Here is a 24,281-nt window from a genome sequence, read left to right as displayed (position 1 = left end):
TTGAGATATTTTTACATATGTATAATTACTGTTTTGACTTCTGCACCTGGAGTTTTGTCCAAGTCATTTTGACTAGGGGTTATTTGTATGGGGTTGGTTATTTTTGGACACAATAAGCTGTTTTGGGTTTTCATGTTACTTGGGGTTTTGTACTGGGACCAGCCTTTTGAGGGTTACATTGTTGGTTAAGATTTACTGTTTTTGATTTGGTTGCCTCTCGTCTTCCAGTGGGTTCGTTTGTGATACTCAGGAGAAACTAGGTTGTTGCCATTGTGGGGATGTTTTCATCGGTTAGACTAGTGTTCCAGGCGTCAGACTCTATCTCCAGTCTGAGGGTTGACTACTGTCTGAAGCACCAATCACCACCCAGCAGTTAAAGCACTCTGATAATGAAGTAGAAAGTGACTACAAAGCAGACACTTATTAAGTACTGATTACTTTAGGGAATAAAGGAGCCTCACAGTATACTGTGTATATGTTAATATGAGCAGAATGGAAAAGGAAAGGAGGAGAGGTGAATAATCACATTGGGTCTAGCCATGACTGTTCTGTTGTTACACTGGAAGTAGGGGGAAGGGGCATCCATCGGAGTTGGAATATTTGGAGCACAGAAAAAAAATGAGGTTAATATGTGGGAGTTCTGATTAATGGCCGCCTAAAAAGAGGCAGTAAGGATGTGTATCCCAATGCCATAAACAGGGTCAGCCTCTGGGCTTTAGGAGATGTAATCCTAAGGGATGGATATGGGGGAAAAGGAAAAAAGAAAAAAGAAAGAAACGGAGTGTGTAAAACAGCAAAAGGTGTGAACAGTAGGGGACAGTGTTGGCCTGCTAGAATGCCTACTGCGACAGCTAAGAACTAGGCAGAGAAGAGGGAGGAGAGTTAGAGGAGGTCCCGAGTGTTGATTTGTGTTCTCTTTGTCATAGCCACTGCTTTTTCCTCCCTGGTCCTTGCCCTGGTCATGTTCTGGGTTAATTTTTACCAGTTCAGTTCTTCCCTTGTGGGCTCCCAGATCGTCTTGTATGTAGACTTTTCTTGCCTCTGTTCTGTGGACTGCGAGTAGCTAAGGCAAACTCCGTCTAGCCACACTCGCTACCTTCACACAAAGTCAGAAGCAGCTGCTGCCTGAGTACTGCCTACAGCACTGGTTAGAGCTTCGCTCAGCTTCCACGGCCTCACTTTTTCCCACTGGGGCACTGATGTTGGCCCTGGCAGCCGTCACTGGGAAGCCCTTCTGTGAAATGCCTACAACACCACTTTTGTGGATATCCTGGTAGGGTTTGTTTAGCCTGTTTTACATGGAGTAAAATGTCCACATGGTGGTGGTGGCTGCACTGGTTGTAATTGCAGCAGCAAGTCCAAGTCACTAGTGAAGATATTCTGTCGGTCCCATGGTATTTGAGTTTTGTTGGGGTTTTGATCAAGTAGACACTAGGACTGGAGGGGAAGCTGACTGATGGGATGATAGCATTATTTCGAGTGATAAGCTGCACACTCTCCAGCATGGCTTCTTGTCCACCATCTTACCCAAAAGTCCTGCTTACTGATTGCTTTCATTTCCAGCATGATTTCAGTGTGGGTTTTCTTCACTAATTTTATTTCTTTATTAAATTCTATTTCTACATCATGTACTGGCTTTTTATTTTATGCATCACTCTTCTTCTCAGAGAATATCCTTGTTTTCTTTGAGATGTGTAGACTCACTTATAGTCATTCTTTCCACTTCTTTCTCTGGAAATTCTTCTCAGTCAGTTCCACTGGGGTCCAGTAGTATGGGATGAGTCATTTTTGTGGAGATATGTTTTCTTGGATTGTCACATTATTTTTATATTTCTGCACTGAGACTTGAGCACCTGAAGTTAGTCCATTGAACTAGAAGTATGGGCTGGGGGCTGATCCTCCAGAGATTGCTTACATTTCAGGCCTAAGAGTTAGGGGATCCACAGAAGTGTGGCCAGGGCTCTCTGGGGACTCCTTACCTATGGGCTTCAGAAACTAGTGGATGACAGAAGTTTCTTCTGGGGGCTTGGAGTCCTAGGTCCTGTCAACACAGAGTTCAGGGAATAGCCAAATGCTCAGGACCCAGGGACTGACGCCTTACCTGTCAGTGCCTGGAAAGACAGAGGGTTGGACCTGGTATCTACTGTCTTATAACCCAAGTAACACACCCCCTTCAAAATATTTGGGCAATTTGTTCTTCCTAGTACTCTTAGGCGCAAAGATTCTTGGCCCATCCACTACATTCTCATCTGAGAAGGACTAATCCCAAAAAGACATTTTCCTGTGTCATTGCATTTATATTGTATTAGGTAGTCCTTGAACTAGAGCTGATTGACCCAATGTGAAAACATTAACCAAGTAAATTCTCTTTTATACCTATCACTTAGAAATGCTAGTAAACCTGTCTCAAGTCCATCACTTGGGAAGTGGGGTGAAATGGGGCTCAAGTGGGAATGGGATATATCTCATCATATGTACAGGGAAAATAAAGAAAGAAGGATGGAAAGTTGGAGAGAGGACAGGGAAGGCAGGATATGTTTCAAAAGTGAGACAGAGGAGGGGAAGATGAATATTGATGCGATTGTAAAAGATAAGGGCTCTAGGTCTCATGGTTTCTATCACATATGCCATCTCCCTCGTTTTTCCAGGTTCCTGTGCTCAACAGTGGAAGACTTTGTGACTGATATTGTAAAGGCCTGGGACCAAATCAAAGAGAACAATACAGCAGTGGAGTCTGTGATTTTGAAAGTAAGTTTTCTTTCTCAGTGTCTCATCTCTGTGGGAGCCAGGATTCACTTTTTCCAGTAAAACAATGGGAAATTATAAAGTATTTGCAAAGGCGAGTGAGTAGCTGGTACATCTGCGTGGTGAGGAAAGCCCAATCTCCTCCCTTCATCTTTGCCAAATGAAGACCGGTACTTTGCATGCATACACACACGCCTTGCACCTAGGTATAAGCCAAGAATCTGACCATAATGTACCACAAGTGTACATTAAGCATCAGTGAGTGGAGTTACTATACAAGCATGGATGAAAATATGTGCATTTAAACCCCCAAAGGGTGGCAATGCGACTCAATTAGTAGATGCTAGTTATCATGTATGTATAAGGCCACAGGTTCTAGCCCCAGCACATATGCATACGCTAGAAATATGCCAGGCTTGGGATATGGCTCAACAGCTAAGGTACTTCCTGTGGAAACGTGAAGACTGGGGTTTGGATCCCCAGTAAGGGTGAACATGATAATTCCAGCACTGGAAAATGGAGACAGGGACCTCAAGAACAATCTGGCTGGAGACAATGAATATCAGGGAGTTGGGAGTTGGATTCAGAGATCTTGCTCAATGAATCTAGTGGAAGAATGATTTGAGGATAATCCTGACAGTGACCTCAGGTCTCCACTCCCCCAACACAAACACTCACTCACTCATAGACATGAACATGCACACCATGCACACATCTAAAAATGGAAAACACACACCTCCTGTAGTAGTAGCTAACACGTGACACACACTTTGTGTCAGAGCTTGTTCTGAGTGCTCTAATGTATCATGTTATTTAATTCTCACAGCTGACCTAAGGCATGGAGGCACAAGGAGGTCAAGGAACTTGTCTCCCACCAGAAACTACCAAAGCAGCTGCTCTCAACCTGTGGGTCACGACCCCTTTGGGGAGTTCAGCAACCCTTTCACGGGAACCTGTCCTGAATATCAGATATTTACATTGTGATTCATAACAGTAGCAAAACTACAGTTATGAAGTAACAGCGAGATAACTTTATGGTTGGGGGGTCACAGCATGAGGAACTGTATTAAAGAGTCACAGCGTTAGAAAGGCTGAGGACCACTGAGCTAAGTTAAGCTTAAATCAAGTCACAAATGCACATCTTTGAAATATGTAAGTGTGAGGACAGACACAGACACTATGCAGAGGTACACCAGCATCCATAGGAGCATGCCAATGAATATACCTACATGAAAATGTGTCTGTTTCATCATTTTATCCATGTTCCACATAAATTAAAGGGCCAGCCCAACATGAGAAAGGCTGTGCGAAACATGCATAGGTACCTGAAGCTGCTCAGAAACAAAGACTTGGTGCTTCATCCCCTCGTCTTCTTTGGGTGTCAGCGCAGCGTGGACTTCATCATCTCACATACGGATTTCTAGGTTGAGTGTTTCTGGCCTAGTACTCTTGGCCAGCCTTCCCCTTACCATCATTGTTCCTCATTCTGGCCTTCGTAACAATATCCCATTCTCTTCTCCACTCTGTAGAGTGACTTGATGTATGATAAACTCAGCATCCTTATTGATATCCTGACCGAGGATGAAGAACTTACCACTGTTCAGCAACTAGTCACAACATATGAAACCCATGAGGAAACAGATCCAAAGCCCTTCATCTTTCAAATAGACCAAGTCACAAAGTCCAAGTTGGAGGTGGCTGTAAAGGCTCACAACATCCAGAAATCCTTGAAGCTCCTCATATTCCAGGTGGAACAAGGTAAGATGCTTAGCACTGTTGGGACTAGGAAAGATGGGAAAAAGTGCAGGTTTCAGCTATGAATGGTTTAATGATCTTCTTTAGTCTGGGTTTGCTATCTGGTCTCACTGACAGCACTTAGCTGGATTCGATGTTCAAGTTGCCTTCCAAATCAGTCCTCCGGCTGCTGATTTGAAAAGCTTCCGTATAGATAATGCTGTCTCTTTGACTTCTCCTTCCCTAGCCTTCGGTTCCCATAGTTACCTATTTTGGGAACTGACACTCATCCTTAACAGCTACACATGATGTAAGTAACACTGCTGAAAGCTCTGTCAGCCTCACTTCTGGCCATGGAACCTTTTCTATCTTTTCCTGCCATTTCAGCAGCCAAGGGTAATCAGCAGCCTGTGGTTATTTGGAAAGAAAATGGTGTTCATGTTTACATGTCTTGCACCCCAGTAATCAGGCATCTGGATCCGAGATTGGTCCCACTGACTTGCCAGTAATCTCCATTGCCCAGAATTCTTGACACTCTCCAAACTTGCAGTTTGGGATGAAGGTCTAAACTCGCCCAACTTCTTCGTATAGCATTTTTGATGGTCACTTCATCTCCATAATGCTCCTTTGGAAAATACGTAAAGAAGATGCTGTGGGATCAACTGCATTCTAACTGAGCTGCTAGAATTAAGCAGAAGTCCCCCATAACACAGAATTCTTTCCTGCTAGCCTTTGGTGTTTATCTGCAGCACCTTCCCCTGCCTTAGTACCTTTAGAAGAAATCTTAGCCATGTTTTTAAGAATAGACAGCTCCCTTATGTACTGTTAAATAATGTGGGATTCCCCTCTGGATGCTGCGAATACCATTGTTAATAAAGAAGTTGCTTTGGGCCTATTGCAGCACAGAATAGGGCAAGGAGGAATTCCAAGCAGATAGAGGAGGAGAGAGGAGGCAGAGTCAGGGAGACGCCATGTAGCTACCAGCGGAGGCAGATGCCGGATGGAAGGCTGCAACCATGTGGCAATACACAGATTAATAGAAATGGGTTAATTTCAGAATAAGAGTTAGCCAGAAATATGCTTAAACTATTGGCCAAGTAGTGTTGTAGTTAATACAGTTTCTGTGTAATTATTTCGGGTCTGGGCAGCTGGGAATGAACAAGTAGCCTCCGCCAACAGTGAAATAATTAAATAATCTTTTTCTGTTTCTATAGTTAGTTTTCAGGGATTAAACAATCATTTTGTCTCTCTTTCTGTAGTAATGAAGATCAGATTAGTTTGACTTCCCCATGGCTCCGTCATAACCCATCTTTACATGTTCCCTCAATACATGTTAAATAAAAATTTGGCAGTAAGGTAGTGAATGAACACATGAGCTTTGGCACAAGCTGAACACATGAGTTGTACCACATGTGCTGTGTCACATATGAGCTGATGAAAAAGATAGTAACATCTCAAATGTCCTGGGTAGTGGGGTGAGAAATTTGAATGAAGGGCAATGGGCCAGGACGATGGCTCAGCGCATAGTATACTCACTGTGCACAGCTACCAACGTGAGTTTGAATCCCCAGAACCCACATAAAAGCAGAATGTGGTAACAGACACATCTGTAAACTCAGTGTGCTTCTATGGGGGAAATGGGAGGAAGAGACAGGAGAATCACTAGAAGCTTGTTGGCTAGCTTGGTGTATGCAGCAATAAACAACAGGAGATATCTTATCTCAAGAAAGGTGGAAAATGAGAACTGATTCTGATGTTGTCTCTGACTTCCACATGTATGTTTTGGAATGCAAGTGCCTGTACACACACACACACACACACACACACACATCATACACTTATACCATGCATACATACATTTCACATACGCATGCACACACATGCATAGCATAGTCCTAGAGGTTCGAGTCTGAACAAATGGCATGTGAGTATATATGCTAACAAAATGAAGGTAGCCAGGAATAGTGACTTCCACCCAGGTGTGGAAAACATAGCACCCCTCCCAAGCATCTACTAACACCTGTGTGTGCTGTGGGGATGACAGAAAAAGAGTAACAAAGAAAACAGAATGTTCTAGCATGGATCTTAAGAGACTTGGAAATGCTGCCATAAAGAGTGTGGGAGCAGAACAGGCATCATGATGGAAAACGGGAGAGGAGACTACCTACATAGCAGATGCCCAGAAGCTGTTGGGTAAATGTGACCAGTCTCCCGTCCTCTCATCTCCACTTCCTTCCCTCCTTCCCTCCCTCCATTTCTTCCTTCTGCTTTTCCTCGATAGTTCTGGATGAAGAAAGCAGACAGTCCTTATCAGTGAAGAACTTCACATCGAGTTTCTGCCTGGGAGAAGATGACTCAGAGGAGTTCAGTCAGATGAGCCCACGATACCGTAAGGATCTTTGTTCTCCTCTTCTAGCCTTTGCTGCTACCTGCTTTCCAGGGAAGAAATCTGTTTGCATGCATCTGACTTTATACGTGAGCCCACTCTGTACTGGGGAGTCCTCATTCTTGTCTAGAAACTCCGCAGTGGGTCACACCAGTGTCCACAGCAATGACCATGTTAGACACTTGGAAACTCATGCTCTGATGAGAGCTGTGATATGAATTTGTTTTTACTGCCAGGCAGCAAGCACCTCAGCTTTACCCTCTCCTCAGTGAAAGTCCCTCTCCTTCTAAAAGGATCTAAGGGGCCTCTGTGGTGTGAGAACCCTGACATTTATTTAGATAAAAACCATTGAGCTTGACTAGAACCCACCTGGGAAAGTATAACTAATTACAAGTGGGGAGAAAGGCTTTTTGTTTGCATCTGTCTCCAAGGTGATGTTTTTCCTGTTTAGGTTCTTACTGTAGCACCTTATCGTCTATGCTGTCTATCCAAAGTGAAGACCTCACAAACCTTGACTTAGAACACTTACATTTTACACCTGAAACGATGTAAGTATGCAAGTGTATGACCTTTTGATAGCTTTTCTGTCTTTCTGGCTGGTAGCACAGTCTCACCATATCCAGAGTCAAATTCTGATTCTACTTAACTAGTTGTGTGACCTACCCAATTCAAATGGAATGAAAATAATTACTGGACTCTGCACATAAGCTTGTTCTATTTGTTGCGACTAAACATGAAAAGTACTTGCACTGATCTGTGTAGTTGATACTCATACTTAAGTGCTGTATGCATTAGAAGTTATTATCATTATAAACACAAAACATGTTAGTTATTGTTCAAAGGACTTATTTTTTTTCCTCAGTGTTACTTTGAACTGTAAATGGTTGAAGGTACCAAAAACTGGTCATGTAGGGGACTGGATAGAAAATCCAAGGACACTTATTCCCCCAGTCCTACCTCTCCAACAGAGCCCAGCAGCCAAATTCTACCACACTTTAAATCACTGGGGTGGGATATTAGGGAAACCCTAATTTCTCACTGTTGTCAAGGGAGGTGAAACTGATGTACGTTTAGTGATTCCTTTAAATCTTACCCCCTATGCTTGAACAGCCCAACTATACCCTTTACAGTTTCTCAAAAGAAGGACACACGCAGCAAACGTTCCTTCGTTTATTTACAAAAACAATTCTAGTCTGGTGTCTGACAGTCCCCTCCCCAAATCCCTCACCTCATCATTCATGTTTGAGGTCTCATGGGTCTGCCTTGTGGGTTGTGATAAGCAGTGAACTGGCCAATGTGTAACACCAGCTGTGCAAAAGGACTGACTGATTTATTCCTGGTGTAAGTCCTCCCACCATGGCCTCGTCCAAGCAACTGAGAGGTCTTTGAGTGCAAAATTGGGAATAAGTATGCACAGTTTTCATGGGATGATGCCAACTAGTTCTAGAATATTCTAGTGCTGCTCTTGACACCCTAGATGAATACAAGAGACTGGAAACTGCCTGTTTCACTGTTGCTGTCCCTCCTTTACCAGACTTTTCTCTCGAATGTGAGATGTTTTCTGGTGGGAAAGTGCCACAGCAGAGTCAGGCATCCCTGAGAATAGTCACGTAGACTAATGTATACTCATCAAAATACGTTCACAACTAAGACACACAAAAAATAGTTATGGGAATGTGGAAAAACAGGACTCATATCTTAGGCCTACAAATATGAATAAGATTGCAAATTTTGCTTCTTTAATGTGAGCCATATCCCTCTAAAGCTTCCAGACTAAGGGACATTCTCCAGTTCTGGGACATGTACCAGTTCTAAGGGGCGTTCTCCCTTAGAACTAACAAGTTACTCTTTGACACAGAAAGGCTCTCTATATACCTTTCATGAACTGTATGGCTTGTACCCAGTGGAGGAGGCTTTCCCTTGGTGGTGATTTTTTTTTGTCATGCAGATAGTCTGATGCCTGTAGCAGTATTATTTCTTTCTTGCTTTAGTGTCTGCCTTCTTCCCTGTCCAATTTCAGACGCTTCAAAGAAAAGTGTGTCATGAACAACTACTTCGGAATTGGACTAGATGCAAAAATTTCTCTGGAGTTCAATACCAAAAGAGATGAACACCCAGGACAATACAAGTAAGGGGAAGAGGCTCAGTTCTCTATATAAATACATACAATCATGATACACATATGTTTTCCTACATCAAACAAGCAATGAAAAGACCAAGGTCCTTGGGAAATAAATGCATTGGTCTTAAGACTAGCCTAGTGCAGACAGTGTATCCCGAAGGCTGGGTTGCTCTGTGATAACCACCATGCCGTCATACATCTGGACTTCCATTCAATAGTTCACCCATGTGGATTTCTGTATAAATATAGCTACCTCTATTACTGCTGTTGAGAATAGATGGCATTGAACTTTATGGTGTTTCTAAGAGATTAACTGAGTCCTTGTAGGGGGCTCCAAATCTATTTTTACTTGAAAGGGCTTCAAAATATCCAAGATACTTCTCTTGCTTCTTGGCACTCCAGATTGGGTCCTGTGGACCCACTGATTAGTATTGCCCTACCTGGCACCTTCTGGTAGTTTTATTCTACAGATATCCCTTAAGGCAGCTTCATAGTTCTTATAAATGTGTAAGGTAAAAGGACTACCCCAAGCCTGCATGGGACTGGCCTAGCCCCTCTGCATATATGTGACAATTGTGTAGCTTGGTCTTCCCTGGGAGCAGGGGCTGTCTCCTTCTTTTTTGCTGGCTTTTGGGAACAGAGTCCTCATACTGGGTCGCCTTACCCAGCCTTAATACAAGGCAAGGTGCCTAGTCTAATTGCAACTTAAGATAGCATGGTTGGTCGATATCCATAAGAGGCCTGCCTTTTCTGAATAGAAACAGAGAAGTGAATGAGGGGTAGAGGGGAGGCGGGAGTGGGAAGAGAGGAGGGAGGGAAAACTGGTTGGGATATAAAAACAAACAAGTAAATATTTTTAAAAAGGACCATCTCACCCCTGCCACTGCCGCTGCCACTAGAATCTCTTTCACAGAAAAAACCTGGGATGTGGACAAAGTATGTTACTAGATATGTGATTTACAAAGTTTATTAGTGTCCTTTCATTTTCTTAGAGGTAACTTTTTAAGTATAACAATTTTGAATTTACAAGGGCTAGTTATTTTTTTTTCTTTATGGACCATGTCTCTGGTATACTAATCTAACCCAAGCTCTGAAAGTGTTGTTTTCTTCCAAAATTTTATTGCTTTGGCTTACTTTTAAGTCTGTGATGCATTTTGAGTTATGATTATTTGGGAGATGAATGGTGTGAGCTAATGCTCTAAATTCATCCTTTTGCATCTTTAGTCAGTGTTCTATTGCTGCCACGACCAAGGCAGCTCTTACAAAAGAAAGCATTTAATTGGGGACTTGCATAGAGTTCAGAATTTTAGTTCATTATCATCCCGGCAGGGAGCCTTGTGCTGAAGAAGTAGCTGAGAATTCTATATCCTATCCTGATCCACAGGCCAAATGAAAGAGAGAAACACTGGGCCGGATGTGGGCTTTTGAAAACCTCAAAGCCTACCTACTCCCTCCCCCCCCCCATGATACACTTCTTCCAACAAGGCCACACCTGCTAATCTTTCTAAACCTATCAAAGTGTTCCACCCCCATCGCTAAGCATTCAAATATATGAGCCTGTGGGTGGCATTCTTAGTCAAACCACTGTAGACACCTCATTTATCTAAGTATCATAATTTTTCAAAAAGTTACCATTTTCCCAATCAATTGTGTTACCTATACATACATTAGAACATGGGCAACCTACCAGAGAGGATACAAAAAATATTGAAGTGTATCCCAGAAGAATTGGTTGGGCAGGTGAATAAGGGGTGACTGCAATAGAAATATATTGATGCATGTATGAATTTCTCAAAGAATAAATTTAAAGTATAATTTAAAAAACAAAAGGCACTTGAAAAATAAGATGTTTTCCCTTTCTGTCTTTCCCTACCCACTTACCTATCTAGCATTCACCTTCTGACTATCTTTTCTACTCCTCTCTCTGTAGTAGCCGCTTTAAGAACAAAATATGGTATGGTCTTCTGGGAAGCAAGGAACTGCTGCAGAGCTCTTACAGGAATCTGGAAGAACGGATACGCCTGGAGGTTAGTAGAGAAGGGCCTGTTTCCTGGGCACGGAGAAGGGCAATCGTGTGACCTCAGAAATCACCTTTCTACTATGTCTTTAGTTCCTCTCAAATTAAACTCTGGGAGCCTCACTGACAGTCATGGAGACAAGGCATGAGGTTTTATTTCTGTCATAGATAAGAAAATGATAGTATGAAGAGATGCCCAAGTTCCACCTCATCTCTGTAAAGGATCGTTGTGCTGGTATCTGAAAAGTCAGGCAATAAGAGCGACTCTTTTCTTTCAGTGTGACGGAGAGCCCATCACCTTGCCAAACCTTCAAGGCATTGTAGTGCTCAATATTACCAGCTATGCTGGAGGTGTCAACTTCTGGGGAAGCACCGCAGCAACCACGGTGAGTGTAGGATGAGGAATGGGGTGGGAAGGAGACATGACTCTCCTAAATTATCTCGAAAAGGATTACTGGATTGGCTAGAATGAACGTAGACAGTGGGGGAAGATGAGATAGGCTTTGAGTCCATATTAGCAGTGTCTGTAGGTTCAGCTTTTTAAAACAGTTGCCATTCCAGAGCACAAGAATCAACCAGGAACCGCAGAATTATGTCACGTGATCCCTGGGTTTTGACTTTCCCTTTACTAAGGCCCAAAAGACACGCCCTTAATAGTATGTCAGTAAAAACATCTCCTGGGAAGCGAGACATGAGCTCTTTGCTCTGAGTTCATCTTAGAAGTTCAGGAAACTGACAGGAGTGGCCTTGGGGATTCATGATGCTGGACTGGACAGGGAAGAAATTGGCTAATTTGTGATCTCAAAAGGAGCTCACATATATTGCAAGCACAATTCCCGTTTCCAAGCTTGGCTTCCTCAAGTTATTTTTCCCCTTTAATATAGTTTTCTCACTTCTTCATGTACTAGATAGACTAGAAAAAGTTTTGCCATTACTCCTTATTATAGACAAAGTATGGATTCTTGGGAGAATTGTGACAGGATTCTTCCTCCCTAGGAATACGAGGCTCCTGCGATGGACGACGGGAAGCTAGAGGTGGTGGCAATCTTTGGTTCTATGCAGATGGCCGTGTCTCGTCTCGTCAACATGCATCATCATCGAATCGCTCAGGTAAGCGAGGGTTGGGTGGATGCAAAGGAGAGGAAATATCTCGCTTCAACCCAAGGGTGTGTAGTGAGCCTAGCAATCTCCTGGTTGTAGGAGTTCCTGGGGAGTGGAAGTAGGCAATCTGTTAGACAGTTAGGTGGGGAAGATAGAGGTGGCAGGGACCAAAAGCACAAAAGGCTCATAGGTAATACATGATCCACCTCCCTGGAATGATCTGATTCATATATTCTGCCAGTGTCTCTTCAAATACACACTCACACTGTGACCAATACCAGATTAGCCCACAGTACCTTCCTCATTTTTTTCCTTTTTGTCCTCTCTCTCCTTTTCTGGTAGTGCCATGAGGTGATGATAACTATTTTTGGTGAAGAAGGTATCCCTGTGCAGGTGGATGGGGAAGCCTGGATTCAGAAGCCAGGCCTTATCAAGATTAAATACAAGAATGCTGCCCAGATGTTGGTGAGAGATCGGGTAAGTGAAAAGTTCTGCTTGAGCACCTACGTTGCTTCATCCACAGTTACCACATTTCTACTCAAGAAGAATTCCCCAAAGGGAGCTCTGTGTGCCTTTCTTATCAGGCACCTTGAGTGACGGTTAGAAGTGCATACTCCTAGGTCCCACACCAAACTTTCTGAACTGAATGGAAAGAGGTGACTCCTAAGAGCTACCATTTATAAACAAGCTCCCTAAGACATTTTTACGATGTAAAAAGTTGCAAGACACTGTCTGTCTCTCAACAAGGTTGTCCTCCATCCTGTGCTGTGCAGAAAACTAAAGACCCGTGGCGGTAGAGAACACTACTCTTTCAATAACAGTTCCTTCATCAAATATGTTCTCTTTGGGCTTCATAAGATTCCTTAATATTGCATTTACAGATGTCACCCATTTCTTCTAAATAAAAAACTACAGTGATAGCAAAGATATCATTATTGATCACTTGTTCAAACTTTGGGGTTATCTTTCGAACTGTGAACATAGATGTATCAGTAGGAGGGAGGGAATACCTACCTAATAAAATGCCAGCATCGTGCTGGACACATTGCATCTATTGCTGACATAGGTTCTCCCAAAAACCCTATAAGGAAGAGAAAATTCCTTCCATGTTGAGAGCTTAAAGACCTTATGAATACTCACATACCTAGTAAATGAAAAACAACAGGGTTGAAAAAATAAATTTTGTATATGTGAATCTAAATCCCACCGCAACATAATATATACCTTTGGAAAAGAATGAAACCCAAAAGGTGTTCTTCTGTCTTACCCATCACCATGTTCTCATAGCTTCTAGAAGGCAAATATTTTGCTTCATTCAAGACTGGTGTCCCACGAGCCAGTGTACTAACAATAAAAATGAAACTGCCTTATAAAGAAGATACACTGACTAGAAAGACAAGAAAGTATATAAATAGGTGTGTAAAGGGAATGGATAGGGATGTCTTCACTTCCCCTTACCACCTATATATACCCCATGATACCTACAGAATGCCATACTCATAGACAAATCTGCCACATGTCCTCAAAGCTCCATTTTGCTTTACGATTTGACGTTATATTCTTCTCTAGGACTTTGAGAACTCAATGAAAACATGGGAATGTAAGCATTCTGAAACCCAAGCTGTCCCACCACCCCACCTGGACTTCCAGGAATCTCAAGATAGCCTCTCTGATAGCGAGTATGCTCAGATGCAGCACTTGGCTCGGCATGCAGAAAACCTCATTAGCAGGTAAGAGAACTGAACTTAAAACGGGGTTGAGAAACCTAAAAATGGATAGGGCGACACAGTCAGCTGGTGGCTATTGACTCCTGGGGAGCTTAGCCTCAGAAAGGAATCTAAGTGTTTAAAATTAGGGCCCTGACAGTCTGTGCAAGAAGTATTCTTTGTGATTAACAATAAGGCAGTTTTCACACTCCACATTCAAGCCAGAGGTGAATTTTTATTTCCCTCTGTTTTCCAAGACCCAGCAGGAATAAGGATGTTTATTCTGGGCCAGTAAAATGGTTCAGGAAGTGAGGTGCTTCTCATCAAGCCTGGCCATCTAAGTTTGATCCTTAGGGCCCCACATGATAGAAACAGAGATAGAGCCAACTCCTGCAACTTACACACTTACACACATACACACACACACACTGGCATATATGTACAAATATACACAAACAAACAAAAGTTTACTCTTGCCCTTAACTATTAGTAGAAAGACCTCGAAGCTTCAACAAGAGTCAGGCACGCTCCTCTATTTTAAAATCTCGCTCTATTCAATCTAGCACTATCTAAATCCAAGTTAAACAAACATGAACAAAGGTGAATACTTAGAGAGGATTAGCAGCATTTCCTTCACTGGATACCTAATGAAGAACAGAAATAGCAAGAGAGAAGAAAGAGTTCAAATCCAGTACCCAGGGTTTTGGTTTCGATTCTTATCCCAATCTACCAGCTCCTCACACCATAAATCCATAGCAACAAGCTCATCTGCTTTTGCTCTCTTACAGACTTAATGACCTGAGCAAGGTCCACCAGCATGTGTCTGTCCTCCTGGATTCTGTGAATGCCAGTGCTAACATCCTGAACGATGTCTTCTATAGTCATGACAGTGCTAATGAGGAGGGTGCAGCTTCCTGTATTCCCATTGAGGTAAGGGGGGGTGGGGAGAAGCAAATGAAATAAAGAAGCCAAACTTTAAAGGAAAGGGGGTTAAAAGGAAAGTGAAACAAAGTTAAATGAGATTAAATGAGGAGCATATGCAAGTGATAGGATAGAAGGATTGGGGCCATGGATTCCTAGGTAAAATGTTTGCCATGCAAGCATGAATAGCTGAATTATACCCCAAGCGGCCACCTTGACCGTCAGGCATGGCAGCGAGCATCTTAATCCCTCTACCTGAAGCAGAGACGGAAGGGTCTTGGAGGCTCTCTAGTCAGCCAGTCTAGCCCATATCAGTGAGTCCCAGCCCCAGTGGCAGACCCTGTCTCAAAAGTGTAAGGTGGACGGTAATTGAAAAACACACCTCACACCCATCTCTGGCCTCCACCGGAACGCACACGCACACACGTAACCACACAAAAATTGAAAACTGAAGTGATATGCTGGATAAGAATGCGGGCAGTCCTTCGATTGTTACAAGGCCAAGGTGGCTGCTGGGGAAAGGCCATGACAAATTTTATCGTCTTGAGAAACAGTATTGTTCCTGGTAGCTAGCCCTCACATCAGACTCAAAGTTAATAAATGGAAAGAAGCATCGTCTTGGGCCTTCCTAATGCCAGGTGACTTCCTGTATAATCATCTAAGGTTATACCTGTCATTGGAACCAGAGATCCAAGATGCTTTTAATTCCCTTTTGACAGGTCCAGATCAGACATTTACTATTAAATGTGCCATCCTATGCCAATACTCACTGCCATAAGATTTGGGTGTTGCTTTTAAAATGTAACTTTAGGTTTGGAGATGTACCTTAGTGACAGAGAATGGCCTTGGGTGTGATCCTTGGTATATGTAAATATATACATGCACACAGAGACACACAGGCACACACACACACACACACACACACACACACACACATACAGGAGGGACAGGGAAGGAAGGAGTGGAGGAAAGGATGAAGAGAGAGGTAGGGAGATGGAGGGAGAGAAGGGAGGTGAAGGAAGATGAGTAGAACTTCATTAATAGGTAAAAATACAATAGGATCAGGATGTGTTAAAATATGAGTTAACTTTATTTTAGGCCAGGTCCTACCTAGTCAGAGGAGGTCAAGGCCATGAGTTTCAAGAAGAGATGTGTATGATTAGATTTATTTCTACGTGCCATGGGAAAGGCACTTTTAACCTAGGGACAAGTCTCCTGATTTGCAAACTTCCCTCTGGTTTGCAAATTCCTTATTTTCCCATTACCCACTGTACCCAATCAGTGATGCCCACTTTGCAGGGCATAGCAATAGAGCTACATTGTTGACAGTTGACCACTGACAGCTGGGGTCAGTTCGGATTGGTTGGTGCTCATGCTGGGCCAGCCATGCTGTATTTTTAATAAGACGTTTCCACCTCCAGGCGTGTCTTGCTGGTCTGCTCCTACCTTCCCGTGGAGAAGCCAGCTGCATGCTCACTAACCGGCTCCTCTCTATCTTGTCCTTTCCCTTCTGCTCCTTTTCCTCTCTTCTCCTCTCAGACTCTAAGCAGAACTGATGCAGTAGATGTTACATTTAGTCTTAAAGGGCTCTACGATGACACCAAAGCTTTCCTGGATGAAAAATTGGTGAGTGCAGGGGGCTGGAGCATGGGAGGGAAAACATCTCTTTTGAATATGATCACATTCTGTATTGGGTTCCATGGTGCTAGAGGTTTATGGTCATTGTAAGTAGGTGCTTGCCTGGTGATTCCAGTCATTCTGGTTGTGATTGCTGTCATCCAGTATTTGTTATCTGAATGTGTTACTGTTTGTGTTATGTCGACCCATAGGGACTACCATATTTTAGATGAAATTGGTCAGTGTCTCCTGGGTAAAGACTAGGCCCACCAGATGCAGGGTGCTCTCATTATACCTGATAAAGCTTCAAGTGAGCTCCTCAGAGATGCTCTTCTCTCAGGTCTGTAAGTGTCACCTTCTCCATGGAGAAAGTAGCAGGAAGTAGGGGAAGTTTTAAGGGCTCTGAGCTCAAATACAAATTAGCTACCTACCACATTATCTCCCTAAGGCTGCCATGGGTAAGTACCAAGTACTATATGACTTGAAATAACAGAATCTTACTATCTCATCATTCTGGAAACTCCAGCATTCAAACCCAGATTGTAAGCAGGCTCATGATCCCTCTAAAAACCCAAGAGGAAACTTGCTTTGCTTTTTCTTAGCACTGGCCATTTGTTTCTGGAAATCTTTGTTGATCCTTACCTTATGAGTGCGCCACTCTTGTCTTGTTCTCTATCTTCAATGTCGGTCTTCACATGGCCATGTTCTGCCAGGGTCACTGACAGTGATGGACTAAGGCCTGCCCTGTCTAATGTGACCTCAAATTAGTAGTGAGTTATAAATTCAATGACTATAATTTCACATAAGTGTGCATTCTGAAGTAGCGAAGAGTAGGATTTTAATATATCTCTTGAGAAGAACACAACACAACCCACAACATTCACAGTGTAGCTGTGCCTCTTTGCATTTGTTTCCTGTCTCCAAGATAAGATAGGAATTAGAACCTTTAGAGTTTGTTTAGAGGATTTATATGAACAACAAAGTATTGTACCTTAAGTGCCTAGCAGTACTCGGCACATAACTGTGGCTCAAAAGATGGGCTGGGGGTTATGAACCATGACTCTGAGGGCTGCATTAGTTGCATGTTTCTCATGTTATGTTCATGCATGGGCAGAAGGGAATGGTACTCTGATAAAATCAACTGCTCATAACTGTCTCGCTTTGATGTTGTCCCTGAGGCAGGTGTTGTACTTGCTTTTGATCTAATTAAAGTTTAATTTGAAGAAGGACTTCTGGGTTGAAATTGCAGGAAGACCCACTGCCTTTTTCCTTTACATATCTAATTGTCGCACTGCCTCAGAAGCAGAATGGCTAAAACACTCAGACCACATCGTTCCATCATCTGGGCCGCAAGCCTCGGGTCTTTTAGCTTTAGACAATTTCAATTGGAATTCTGAACTGGATGTCATTCTCAATTCCACCATCAGTAAATATGGGAAGTTGGCCTCTTGTGGCTATTTAGGCTTTCTTGAAGCTCATAGATTGAAAATTGGGCCGTGCTAGGCAGCAGCCCAACTTGAACATACTCTACCATGAAGTGAGGCTCTCAGAAGGCTTCCTTTCTATGGGACCTGTGAGGCTCCACATCTGTGTGCACATCCAAATGAGGGTAGCAGGTACAATGCACAGAATGACCGTGCATCTCTAGGAAGGCTTTCACGGACATGCAATGGATACAAATCATGTTTCATTTGGGGATTACTCCTCCTCTTGAGAAGGTATGGCAGTAAAAAAGAGTAGTTTCGGCAGAGGAGCTCTATTAGCTTCCCTTTACTGTAATGAACACCCAAGATAATCAACATCCAAAGAGAAAGCTTTGTTTTGGCTCAACCATGAAGGTTTGGTCCTTTGCTTTCAGTGTGTGGCAAAGCAGCACATTGTGGTGAAAATCATGTGGCCAATTAAAGCTGCTCATCAGCCCATGGCTAGGAGTGAAAAGGGGTGACTAAGACCCCACTGTTTCTCTCAAAAGCATGGTCACAATGACCAGAATACTTCTGACTGGGGTACACCTCTTAAATGTTCCACCACTTCCCAATAGCAGCAGTCTGAGACTTAAGCCTATAACACCTGGGCCTTTAGAGAACATTCTAGGTAAAATGTAAGAGGGATATTGCTTTTTTTTTAAAAAAAGAATGATGTGAATCCCATTCAGTCATTCCCTCTTCCCTTATGTGGCACGTGTTTGGCACATACATTTGAGTCATGCTGTATTGTCTTAAGTTGTAAGAATGGACAAATTATTTGTTAGTGTTGATTCATTTCTGTCTTACATCGTGTTCTGCCTGGCCATAACCTCCCATCCCACTCTCTACCCACCCAATTGCCACACGTTTCTGGCACTAGCTATTGCTACAGCAGTAAGCTTCCCATAAATAGAAAGAGACCACAACAGACAGGCCAAACTGGAAGTAGAGTGCATGCTAGAGATGAGTGGTGAGTCCAGGTTGGATTGCTGTGTGCTTTCAAGGCTATGCACACCAGTGTGCTTCCATGTGCCCAGACTGTTCCCTGGTGGAATAGGAATGGTCTCCCTGTACTGCCGATTTAGAATGTGGAGGTGGTCGCCAAAGAATCTTGTCTCCCATGCACCGCACAGAGTTTATCTTGTGTGTGCTGGGAGGTTATTATCAGGAACCATTTAGGTTTTGAGTTTTAAACATACAGGGCAAGCTGTCTGCAAACATGTTTCTTAATCATGGAAATAACTGGAAGCTCCAGAACAACCTAGAAAGGCAGACCCTCTACCTGGAAGGGAAAAGTTGAGGCAGGCTTTCCCTAACCTTCTCACCTTGATTTACAAACTTTTAAAGTATAACATCTAATAACTATTCCCTCTTGCATCCAGATATTCTACATACCCTGCAGGACAGCATTGTATAAAAGGGAGGCTACTAAGTTAGACAGATTCTGTCTATCCCTGGAATCCTTTTTTTTAGACTAATTTAGCCTTTCAAATATTACATCCCAACCATGGTTTCCCCTTCCTCCTCTCCTCCCTGTCCCTTCCCACTCTCCTTTCTCTCCTCCTCCATTTCCCTTGAGAAAAGGGCAGGCCTCCCAGGGCTATCCACCAAACATTCGTCATGTAATCTTGAACGCTAAACTTCTTTGATTATGCTTTCTTGCCTATGAAATAAGAAAAAGCATCCCTTGCAAGGTATTGCGGGACTATTGGGGAGAGTAAGAGGAATTATGTATTCACAGTACCTGATATACACAGTGTGCTCAGAACTTAGTGGTAGCTCTTACTTAGGAGGATGCCGATATGGCTTCAGAGACTGGAAGTCAAGAGTGGGACCCTTGTTGTAGACATTAAGCTCAAGCAGAAGTCACGGTGCTAATTCATGCTGGAGAAAAGACCTTCACTTGTGAAACCGAGCATGCCCAGCTCCAAAGAGACCTCTGCCATCTGACTATTTCCTGGGCCTTCTTGTTGAAAAGAGAGCTGTCTAAAGCTATTTTTGATCAGTAAACAATCTGATTGTAGGCCAAATGAGCTATAATTTGTCAGCATTCTAAGTGTGTTGTTACCTGTATGATCTCTTGGTCACTAGCGTGGACTCAAAGTGGAGTGTAAGGCAAAGTGCTAAGAAATGTGCACTCACTGTTCTCCCTGTCTATGCCAGTTGAGAGATGCTGTGGATGAGGCCGCCCTAAAAACTGTCCTGGATGCCATGAATACGGAGCTGCAAAGGATATTGGCAATTGACTGGTTGGGTCAAATCCTTCTTGCAGAGGTGCGTATCCTGGGGAATGGGACTTTCTGGTATAAAATCATAGTATTGGGTCAGTGCGTGGGACGGATGTCGCAGAGGCCCATCCTGATGCAGCGACCTTTAGCTTCCGCATTAATGAACCATCCTCCTCTCCATACCCTCACCATAAATGGACAGAACAAGGCAGCAAAAGTGAACAAGTAGGTGACCATGGAAAAATAACCGGGAAGAAGACCATGCTAAAGCAAGAAAAAAAATAGAGAAAGCTCATGTTGCTGTCTAGGCTACAAGCTCTCCCTGCTCAGTGTCTGCTGCCAGAACTAAACCGTGTCTGGTACATACTAGCATAGACACAGCAGGTGTTTCCGGAGAGCTGTTGTAAATGGTTGACATCTGGGCCATACTGGTAGTTGAATCTTCCAAACACCTCATCTTCCTGTTGCTGCCTGACCCCCATTGCATTTCACATTTAATATGTGGCATAAAAAGAAAATCAAACATTGCCACAGATATAATAGTTTCAGAGATGCTATCAATTTTGGACTTCTTTTTAGTACTCTTCTAAGATTGGAAACTTTCATACTCACTCATAAGCCAAATATCCCAAAGATAGCCACCTATAACAAAGTAAAGTATTCCCTTCATGATCTGACAGAGATTGTCTCAAAAATTTTGCACTGTAGAAACATTCATCTCAAATTTTAGGATCCCTGCCTGCCTTCTCACATCTATTTTATGAATCCAAATGCCAGTTGAATTCAGTCACAGGCATGTTTGGAATGGTGCAGATACAAGGCCCCTATTGCAGAAGGAAATTCATATGCAAATTCAAGTCTTAAAACTGGTTCTCAACCTGTGGGTCAGGGCCACAGAACCCATTAGAAAACACAGCTGTTTACATTATGATTTATAGCAGTAGCAAAATTACAGTTCATGAAGTAGCAAAGAAATATTTTTATGGTTGGTGGTCACCATAAACTGAGGAAACTTTTTAAGGGTCACAGCATTAGGAAGGCTGAGAACCACTCGTTATCTTAAAAGGTTTACCAATCTTTGGTGATTACAAGGCCTGGTGTACTTCAGGTTTTTATCAGTAACTTTCTGGGGAAGGAAGAAATTCGGTTAGACAACAAGCAAAGCAAATTCTCACTCTCCTTTCCATTACTACCTGCCTCCGCTATCTCCCACTAAGCTCCTGACCTAAGCAAACTGGCTGGATAGTGAGAGAAATGAGACACATTCAACCTATACCCTGGGGTCCCAATTTCCCTGTGAATCTTCCTCACCTGGGACAGAAAGCTCCTTTCTGAGCTCCAGTATTTTCAGAGAAGCAAAGCCCTGGAGAAAGGAAGCAGACTAAACAGAAGCCAAGGAGATGTTGTTCACACTAAATACCCTTACCTTGAGATTAGAGAAGGTTCAGACCCACATTTTTGGGGGGAGATCAGGACAAGAGTCAATTATTGGTCTTTTCAAGACTTTAACTGAGGGTAAGGGCCTGCGCTCGTTCTTGAAGCTGTTAATACAGGACAGTTCTGGACGTCAGGGTACACAGCTGGGAGCAGCAATAGAGAAGCAAGGCAGTCAGTGCAGAAAGAGGAGGAAGATAAATTTGGACTCTTTCCCCGATGGAAGGTACTGGAGGCATAACTAATCCTCAAAGGAAGATGACTCCAAAACCTATTTCTTGTAATGTGTTTGGCTAGATTTTCTGGCAATTAATCAACTTCAGGATCATTTTGCTAGCAACAGAAGTAAAATAAGAATGCTTTTACAGAAACAAGATATAAGTTGGAGAATGAACTGGAATTACAAAGCCTGTGTTGTCTGCACAAAAGAACTCACATTCAAAAATTAGTAAGTTTGTTTAGCGAATCCTCTGCATTTCAGCCAGAAAAACAGGTCGCCTGTGAGGCAGTGTCTTCCCTATATGAGGAGGCTGGGCTGAGGGACAAATAGGGGCTCTCAACTAGAGGTGGGAAAAATGGAATACATTTCCTAATTTATAAAGAACAGCCATACGAGCAACAGTGACCTCAACAATCCAGGTGACCTCACATACAAAGGTCAAGCTCTGAACCAAAAAGTATTTCCTTTTTTTTCTCAACAAACTTGGAAGAGTGTACATCTTTGTTTGCCTCCTCCTCCTCTTCCTCCTCCTCCTCCTCCTCCTCCTCCTCCTCCTCTTCCTCCTCCTTCTCCCCTACCCCTGTTTGCACAGCCATGCCTTAACTCTCAGTATTTGCTGCTTTTCTAATCCAGGAGTGATAGTATCCATTTTCCAGGTTGTTTTGAGTTTGTGGAAGGAGCATTTATTGATATATCCAGAAAGGCAGAAGGCCCAGAGTGGGTGCTTGCTGAATCTCTTTATTAGGACGTATGACTAGTGAGGAGGGACAGCTCTCCTACCTGAGCTGAGAGGAGCTCCGCCTGCTTTCTGAAGTCCTCCTTCTCCATCACATTTGAGAGCCCATAGAAATGCTTTCAGAAGGTCACCTAACATTCTGTCCTGACTCTTGCTATGCTTTCCCAGGGGAACTCTTCTGACCGCAGCAGTCTCGCTCGCAGGTTGAGAGTCAGATTCCCCAGGTTGGGGAAGAAGAAACGAGAAGGGGGAGAAAAGTCGAAATCAAAGCCAAGACTCCCTGGTTTTCTCAGTAAGTCAATTACACACACACAGAGGGCATGAACAACAGCTTGGATACCTCCAAGAGACCTGAAAGTACCCTCAGAAGTGTTCATGGGTGTGTCAGAGAGGGAGGCTCTGGGAAGAAGCCAGTATTAGATAATGCCAAGTAAGTTAGAGAATGAGATGGATACTGGCTAGTAAGGGGTGAACCTGAGAAGGAGTGGTGCTGTGTGGGCTGGAAAAGGAAAACCGCATTCAGACTGCTTGACCCATTCATCCCTAACATCCCTAATATGTTAGGGAAAGGCTTTTTGCCCTGTCAAAAATCCCTTCTCCCTGTTAGAGTCCCTGGATATGCAAATCTCCTACTATATAAATTTTGTTTTTTATGCCATTCTATTTATTACTGGTCTGAAGTACTGTGAATGGGAAAGTACCATGAGAAGAAATGTGAATGGGACTCAAAAGAAGACTCTACTAGAATTGTCAGTTGTCCCAATTCTGATGTGCTTAGGCAACATGGAAGCTTCAAAGATACAGCATTAGCAGACATGTGAAAACAGTTTTAGTTTTAATGAATAGGATTATTTTTTTTCTGATGTCAAGAGAAAATCTTTTGGACCTAACTATATCTTTTCTTGGGTATGGTCCAACTGGTTTGATTCCTTAAGAATCTGACGATTGGAAATCTCTGGTATGAGTCCATAGTAGTTCCATAGATAATTGTGTTCTAAGAACTATTTGCATTTAGTTTGTATGGCCTCCAGTGGCTTCCTCTTTGATTCAGAGATGGTAGCTACAGTAGGAACAAACTAGTATGTCTCCTACTACCCTGCCCCCTCTAGGGTGTGAACATTTAAGCATTTGGCAAAGTACTAACTTCATTATTTCTCTTACCCCCCCCCCCCCTTTTTGGCTCTGAAGGCAGGTTATGGCGTCGCAGAAATCGTGGCAATGAAGCAACAAATGATGACTCTCCAACACCTTCAAGTTCTCAGGTGTAGTCCTTGAAAGCTGGAAGGAGAACTCTCAACAGAGAATTTTACTAAAAACTCTCAAAACCTCAAGAAAGACTGGCCTATATTATATCAGAACAAAAATGAGCACCACCAAGAAAGACCCTCCAAATCCTTATACTAATATATTTTCCCTGGACTTAATCAGATCTCCTTAGAGGGTTACATATTTTTCTTGTTGGCTAAAGATTCTTGTTCCGAGTTGTTTTGTTCAGTTCTCCTTCTCTTTGTGTACCTTGAGAAACTACACTGTTTATTAGGGATAGATTCTTATGAACAGCCCGGGACCGATAAGTATTGTGGGAGTACACCTCTTTAGGGAGTGTTGGAATGGGTTTCTTTCACTAGCAGAGAAACTCCTGACACCAAGGAATGAAATGAGTAACCAACTCTCAGAAAGATGAAGGGGCAGGGCATTCAGGCTTGGTTGTGTTTCTCCTCCAATCCCTGCTGAATGCAACTGGAAATTTCAAAAGATGGCTCCTAGTTGGCTCAAGAAGATGAGAACAAGGTCCTGGAGGCTTATCCATTTGTATGTTAAAATTATCATGTGAACATTTCCTTGTAG

The 24,281-nt window shown here is 43.0% G+C and overlaps 1 protein-coding gene across 1 annotated transcript in view; it reads left to right on the top strand.

Moving 5' to 3' along the window:
* Dgkk (diacylglycerol kinase kappa) overlaps positions 1 to 23,701 on the top strand; it is a 119,904-nt gene extending 96,203 nt beyond the window's left edge. Inside the window, exons 15-29 of the mRNA XM_042054308.1 lie at positions 2,649 to 2,748; positions 4,275 to 4,503; positions 6,761 to 6,868; positions 7,317 to 7,413; positions 8,886 to 8,993; positions 10,918 to 11,014; positions 11,283 to 11,390; positions 12,001 to 12,114; positions 12,448 to 12,582; positions 13,675 to 13,835; positions 14,600 to 14,741; positions 16,272 to 16,358; positions 19,979 to 20,089; positions 22,602 to 22,729; positions 23,626 to 23,701. Of these exons, the coding sequence (XP_041910242.1) occupies positions 2,649 to 2,748; positions 4,275 to 4,503; positions 6,761 to 6,868; positions 7,317 to 7,413; positions 8,886 to 8,993; positions 10,918 to 11,014; positions 11,283 to 11,390; positions 12,001 to 12,114; positions 12,448 to 12,582; positions 13,675 to 13,835; positions 14,600 to 14,741; positions 16,272 to 16,358; positions 19,979 to 20,089; positions 22,602 to 22,729; positions 23,626 to 23,701 (1,801 nt within the window). The remainder of the gene's footprint in view (positions 1 to 2,648; positions 2,749 to 4,274; positions 4,504 to 6,760; positions 6,869 to 7,316; positions 7,414 to 8,885; positions 8,994 to 10,917; positions 11,015 to 11,282; positions 11,391 to 12,000; positions 12,115 to 12,447; positions 12,583 to 13,674; positions 13,836 to 14,599; positions 14,742 to 16,271; positions 16,359 to 19,978; positions 20,090 to 22,601; positions 22,730 to 23,625) is intronic.
* Positions 23,702 to 24,281: the final 580 nt, after the last annotated feature.

This window comes from Arvicola amphibius, chromosome X, assembly GCF_903992535.2.
Source record: "Arvicola amphibius chromosome X, mArvAmp1.2, whole genome shotgun sequence".
NCBI classification, from domain to species: domain Eukaryota; kingdom Metazoa; phylum Chordata; class Mammalia; order Rodentia; family Cricetidae; genus Arvicola; species Arvicola amphibius.
The sequence above is the reverse complement of the archived record's forward strand: the minus strand, read 5'-3'. Positions and strand labels throughout refer to the sequence as shown.